At 36.1% G+C, this 6,942-nt stretch overlaps 1 protein-coding gene across 1 annotated transcript in view; it reads left to right on the top strand.

The window, feature by feature from the left end:
- Positions 1–6,942, top strand: part of PLA2R1 (phospholipase A2 receptor 1) — a 127,355-nt gene that overhangs the window by 111,467 nt on the left and 8,946 nt on the right. Inside the window, exons 21-24 of the mRNA XM_023516823.1 lie at positions 1,365–1,482; positions 2,183–2,313; positions 2,671–2,818; positions 5,730–5,968. Coding sequence (XP_023372591.1) covers positions 1,365–1,482; positions 2,183–2,313; positions 2,671–2,818; positions 5,730–5,968 — 636 coding nt within the window. The remainder of the gene's footprint in view (positions 1–1,364; positions 1,483–2,182; positions 2,314–2,670; positions 2,819–5,729; positions 5,969–6,942) is intronic.

Here is a 6,942-nt window from a genome sequence, read left to right as displayed (position 1 = left end):
AACAACCCTTCCCCAAACTCTAACAACCAAAAATCTCTCAAGACATTGTCAAATATCCCCTCAGGGGCAAATTGCCTTTCTGAGCTTGACAATGTCATTTGACAACTATTTCAGGGTTTATTGGGTTTTATTTTCATTCATAAATGTTTATTGGGCCCCTTTTCTGATAGGATGTTCAAAGAGGAGTAAGATTTGGTCCCCCTGCCTAAAGGAGTATATGAAGGTGGAGAAGGGGTGGGGAGCTGATGAACTTAGACATTAGGAAAAGATCGGAAGGATATTATTACAAAGTAAGATGGGGAAAGATGTTCTTTCAAGCCTAAATTTTCATGCTAATCTGGAACTATCATGCTGCTAGAATTTTCTTAGTGGCAAGTTCTTGGGATCTGACCTCCAATGACTAGAGTTGAAATGAGTATGAGAAAGGAATCTCTAGCAAATTCCAGATGGGATATCTTTTACATAAAATCTCTCCCTCCTTCTCTGGAATTTGGCCTGATCCACTGTAGCCTTTCTCTTTTCTCTCTCCCTCTCACCTACCTTCATCTGGTCTTAACCAGTATTTTTAAATTTCATTGAGATAAAAAAAAAAAAAACTTGTCTTCAATCCTGCCTGTCCTGCCTAGCACGTATCATTCCCTTTCTCATCCCGTCCCATAGTAAGGAAACCTCTGTCATGTTACAGACACAATTCTCTCTTCTGTGTTAACACCCAACTCTCACTGCCAAACCCCACAACCGTTCATTTTGTGTTCCATTTAGTGCTCATGGCCAACCTTGCCCCTCGTTTCTCCTTCCTTCTAGGTTTCGTTGGTCCTTCCATGGCTGCTCCTCCATTGGGCTCAGAATTTCTTTTGCAGCTCCTTCTGATGGATTTGCTGACCAAAGGGCTGACTCCAGGAATTTAGTGACTTTAAATACCTGCTGTGCTTTGATTCTCCACTATTCCTCTCTCACGTAAAGTGAGGAAATGTATTTGTAAATAAAATTGAGCTGAATTGTTTATTACCACCCCCAGATTTCTTTTTTAGATTAAATGTGCCACTGTAACCTTTGCAATCAGACTGGCTCTTTTCAGGAAGCATACTAATTTTCATTGAGCAAAAGACACTGTCCTGATAACCCACATGACAAAAGACGTCCTTGCTTCTGTTCCCTACCTGATGCAAACACAGGCAAGTCGTCAATTCACCCAGAAAGCTACTCCTCTTTGTTTTGCAGTTGAAAGAAAAATGAGTTCTTTCTGCCCCTGAAAAAAAAAAAAAAAAAGAAGAAGAATTCTGGCCCTTGATTTCTTTGGGAAATTTTTAATCCACTTTTTAAAAAATACAGAAATGAACATTTTGTTTTGACATTTTTTATAGTGTCTTTTGGTGAATATCCCCAAAGACCCAAGCGATCAGAAGAACTGGCCACGGGCTCGGGATTTCTGTGTTGAAGCTGGAGGGACACTGGTGGCCATTGAAAGTGAAGTGGAGCAAGGTAGAGTCCTCAATGCCCAACCAGGCCAAAATCACCATTTTTATTCAAGTATTTATTAAGATATGTCACCCAAAATACTAACATTACCAAATACCAATTTATTACTTCTGTATGTAAATTTAAAATATTATTGCTGATGACATATACATTTTCAGTTTGACCTATAAGGTTTTGTCATGACATATGTACAAGTTAGTATGCCACATTGCTTAGGAACTGCTAAATTTGGAAGCCTTTCATCTCACCAAAAGCAGTAGAAAGAATAAGTACATATTTATGATCTGTGTTTCAAAATAGCTAAAATAATCTAGGTATATTCCACTAGAATTACGTGGGGTGATTTTTTTAGATCCCTTTAGATTTATCTATATCCGTTTGCTACTTAGACAATTACAAACTTTAGTTTAAATACAGTAGATAAATCCTCTTCTGTTTGGAAAGGAAATGAATGAACACTAGAAATTGTTTTATTGATGCTATGATGAAATCTCAGGTTATTTAGCTAATCTGTCGATTTAAACTAAAATGAAAGTGAAAGAAACTACATTACCTTAACAAGGACAAAGTAACAAATGGCTACAATTGATTTGTAATTACATTTTGCTGTCATTTAAATATTATCATAGCTATAAAAAGATTCTGATGATTACCCCAATGGTTTCAACGGTATTAAATTAGATAATGTATTCTTATTTTTCAGCTTTCATTACTATGAATCTTTTTGGCCAGACCACTAATGTGTGGATAGGGTTACAAAATAGTAATTATGAAAAATGGCTAAATGGAAAGCCTGTGGCATATTCTAACTGGTCTCCAGTTGATGTAATAAATGTAAGTTTTGAGTTTTATTTTTTAGAAATCATTTTGACAAGAGATTTTATTCAAGACTTGTTTACTCAAGCGTTTACTTTCTATATTTTTAGGTCTCAATTTATATTAGCTTGTCATTCATATATTAATTTTTAATAATGTAATTTCATATAGTTTTCATGTGTTCCATAAATGTAATTGCTTTGCTCACCACAATAATTGTTGATTTTGTAGGTTATAAAGTGATTTGTGAGCAGACCTATTAAATGCAAATAAAAGAACAATGGTGTCGATTTAAATTTATCCTTAATAAAAATTTCAAAGCTATAATAATTTTACATGTTACCATATTTTGATAACATATATTTTTTTTTAAAGATTCCTAGTTATAACACCACTGAAGTTCAAAAACACATTCCTCTCTGTGTCTTGCTGTCAAGTAATCCTAATTTTCATTTCACCGGAAAATGGTATTTTGAAGACTGTGGAAAAGAAGGTTATGGGTTTGTCTGTGAAAAAATGCAGGGTAAGAAATATTTGGTTTTTATTCTTTTCATTTCTACAGCCTGTCCATAGCTGTATAGCTAACAGTTTCACAGCTAATGGTGTCCAGGCATTTATCCTTTGTTTTTATGTGTATTTAGTCACACCCTTGGACTATGCCCTTTGTGAGGTTCTAAGGACTGCAGAGGCCACTTGAGTGATAATCGAGTTTACATCTCCGTTTTAGTCATATTAAATGGCCTTACTGCTTTGTTCTGAGATTGTGTGTCTACTTAGGCAATTTTTTTGGTAGAATTTTTTTTTTTTTTTTTTGCATTTGTTAGATAAAGTTCCTCTTATAATTGTGTCCCACCTAATTGCTAAATTTAAAAACTTAGCAATTTTTAAAAAGAAAATACTGGAGAAGAATCAGGGAAATAAACTAATTCATATTTACCCCTTTCTTAGAATCCTAAAACAGGTCTCTGTAGCTACAGATGGTATGCAGAATGTTTGTGGATCTGGTGAGCAGAACCCCCAAGGGTTTCTGGTATGAACTACAAACAGCCAGTGGGGTCAAAGAGCGGCGGGAATCCGCTGTAAATGAGACCTGAGGAATACAAAGGAAAACAACAGCCCAGGCTTTCACTGAGCGCTGAGGGGGCTGGAGTTTTATGTCTGGGGTGTGTGGAAATCTGAGCAGCCTAGCATATACATAAAAACACACACCCATACTTACTTGAAACGTGAATTACACTTCTTAGTGCTGCGTACACATGAACTATGATACTAAATATCAGCCCGTATCACCCCATCCTCAATAAAACAGTTCCAAGGAATCTCCACTTTTGGTTCTCAGTTATTACTTAAGCATGATTGTGGTCAGGAACTAAAAGAAGATACTAGATCTGTAATAACAAGAGTAAAATGGGAGGAGCAAAGCCTTACGGGGACAGAAACGTCAGTCTCCCCTGTACTTCAGGCTTCTGATCTACCTGGCACTGTGCCCTGTGCATGTGAGCATCATGCCATGAGCTCCTCAAGACGGTTCTATGAAGCAGGTCAAAGTTTCTCCATTTTACAGATGAGGAATTGAGGCTTAGAAAAATAAGTTACACACAGTGTCTCAGTTAAACCCAGCGATTGATCTTATCTAGAAATCTTTTGGGAACTAACAATGTGGATGTTCTCTGGAAACAGCATAGAGTGGTGATGGTGGAGCGCACAGGCCTTGGAATGCCTGCCCACCTTGGTAAATAAACTTAGTCAAATTATTCATCTTCTGTGAACCTTGATTTCTACAAAATGGGGTAATAACTGTCTTCAGATTTTCTGTGTATACATTATGCTTAGCATAGTTCCAGCATATGTTTAACAAATAGGAAGAGTTTTTTATTATTATTTCCAAAATGTATTAGTTCAACCACACAAACTCTTATAGCCTACAATAAATATGCAAGTTCTGTTTCTCTTTTTTATTCATCGGATAAATATGTGTTTACACTGGGTTTGAGCCTACTGCCTTTTATCTGTCTAAAAAAATTAAGTAATCTGAATAAAGGAAATAAGGAGAAAGGGAAGACCTCCAGTTTGGAACTTCGCTTTTAATAGACCTTTCTTTTTTAGACCAATGGGCAGAAAAGTCCTGTTGCCCAAAATCACTTATATTTTAAAACATAATGAAATCAATTACACATAGAGAAATGTGTAAAAGTATAGATATTTAACTCAGTGGGGGAAAAAAGTCAGATTAGAATTTGGGTAACATACACAAAGACTTTCAGTTATTTTAACTTTGCTAATTATTATTTTTAAATAGCTACTTTGATATTGTTTTGATTTTGTATAAATAACCATACACTGTGTACATAGGCTGGCAAAACAACTTCTAACAAATAATAAGCAGATGATAAAAACAGAAACTGCCTTTCTACCCACACCCCCTAAGAGAGACCTGAGTGCTCTCTTACACCCACATATTTGAGGTACAGAGAGAGATTATTTGCCCAAGGGATCTTAGTCAGGTCGGGAACAGGATTAAGTCCCAGGTCTTCTAACCTATCCACACTTCACTATGCTCCTTTCCTATCCCAAATGTAATACAAACCAGCACACAGAGATGAACTCAAGGCACTTTGGGTCATATCACAGAGAAACTCTTTACCTTGTTTTTGTGTTTTAGGCTTCTCAAGTTTGCTTATCCTGGTATAACAGGTAACATAATACAGAACAGAAAGTCAAATGCACGCATGAGAGAGGAAACATCTGTATGTAAAACACGAGCTCGTTTTCACATGGTCACAGCTTCTCACGAACACACAAGCACCAATGATCACGAGTGAGAAAACCTTGCCTTTTAATTTACAAATCTTGACTCTGACAGAGGACATATTACCTCTAACTGTGTGTGTTTCTAAACATGTATTAACTTAGTTTTTAAAAAATTCCTTTTAGAATTTTACATGCAAACATGATAGGGACTGTACAGTTTCAAAAGTTCAGCCTACAGGTCTACCTGAGAATATGCTCATGGGAAATTAGGATTGCAATGCAGCGTATGACTGTATGGGTCAATATTCTATCTATAAATATTAACTTCTGCTATAGCAGTGTGTGTTAAGCCAAGTGTCACTCATAGAATGAAACAGATCCCTATGGGTTCCACCAAAAAGTAATCAGTTGGACAAGGGATGGTCAAAAATGAAAACTCTTCTAGAACTGGTTCAAACTATGTTTATATTTTTGAAAAAAAAAATGCATTCATTGAATTTCCTAAATGTTCTAATTCTTCAGTATCATATACACTTTGGGGTAGTATCCTCTTTTTGAAATAGATAATTTTGGAAGAAAAACTCTCTGATTGACATGGACCATTAGAGGATCCAAGCTGAGCTTTACTTCCTCCTTTCTCATCCAGATGCCACAAATGATTTTTGGTGTTGTTCTTGTTCTAGATGCTTCTGGACATGATGTAAATACATCTGACATGTATCCAGTCCCCAATACCTTAGAATATGGAAACAGAACTTACAAAATAATTCATGCAAATATGACGTGGTATGCAGCAATAAAAACCTGCCTGGTGCATGGAGCAGACCTGGTCAGCATCGCAGACCAGTATCACCAGTCCTTCCTCACCGTTGTCCTCAACCGGCTCGGACATGCCCACTGGATTGGACTGTTCACCACAGATGTAAGTGTCCTAAATCCCTTGGGACGTCCTTGCATAATTAAGTTTCCCATCTACCTCATTAGTGATACAACCACAGACATTTCCCAGAAACAATAGTAAACATAACATTTAAATAATTGGTTCAGACTATAAATACTGACTTTAGGATCAGTCTATATTTACAAAATATGGAGGCACACTTCCTCAAGGTAACGATCTACTTGCCTAATTTCTAGAAATTAATCCCTTTCAAAGGTTCTCTGAGATTTTCCAAGTACTCCTATATCCCACCTTATGTGTGCACCAGCACTCATCTTAACCTCAGCCACTGCACTTGGGTAATTTGTTGCATTTAAGGAATTCCCAAGAAAAATGAATCATACTTCCTGGCTAGAAATTCAACATTAATTAAGCCAGTTCTCCCTGAAATTTAACACATGGATTTTTTTTTCCTTTAAGGATATTGTTTGGAAAATAAGTTTGCTTTCAGTTTTTTGGTTTTTTTTAATAAAAGTATTACACACTCAAAGTAGTCAGTGGTAAACTCTATTCTGCCTGAAACCTAGTTCTGCTCCGCAGTGTTAATCGTTGTAAGTACTTCTTTCTATGTCTCCTAGAAATTTTCTATGTACACATATGACAAGCGAACACATATATTGTTTTTTTAAACACAAATGAGATTATATTATATATGCCCTCTTTAAGCCTGCTTTCTAATGTAATTTACTTTTTACAGCTTTGCATGTCCACGCATAAAAATCTCATGCATTCCTTGGACCAGCAGTATATAAGGACATACGACAATTTATTAAACCATTCTTTGAATGGACGTTTGGGTCCTTCTCAGTTTTTCACAATTATAAACAATGCACAGCAAATATCTTTGTATGAATAAGATAAATTCCCAGAAGCAAAATTGCTAAGTCCACTTTAAATTTTAATAAGGACTGCCAAATTGCCCTCCAATAGTTTGTGCCAATTCACATAACAGCAAC

The sequence above is a fragment of the Otolemur garnettii genome, unplaced genomic scaffold (genome assembly GCF_000181295.1).
Source record: "Otolemur garnettii isolate 467f Iridium unplaced genomic scaffold, OtoGar3 scaffold00098, whole genome shotgun sequence".
Classification (NCBI taxonomy): domain Eukaryota; kingdom Metazoa; phylum Chordata; class Mammalia; order Primates; family Galagidae; genus Otolemur; species Otolemur garnettii.
Note: the sequence above shows the minus strand (reverse complement) of the source record. Positions and strands in the feature narration are given on the sequence as shown.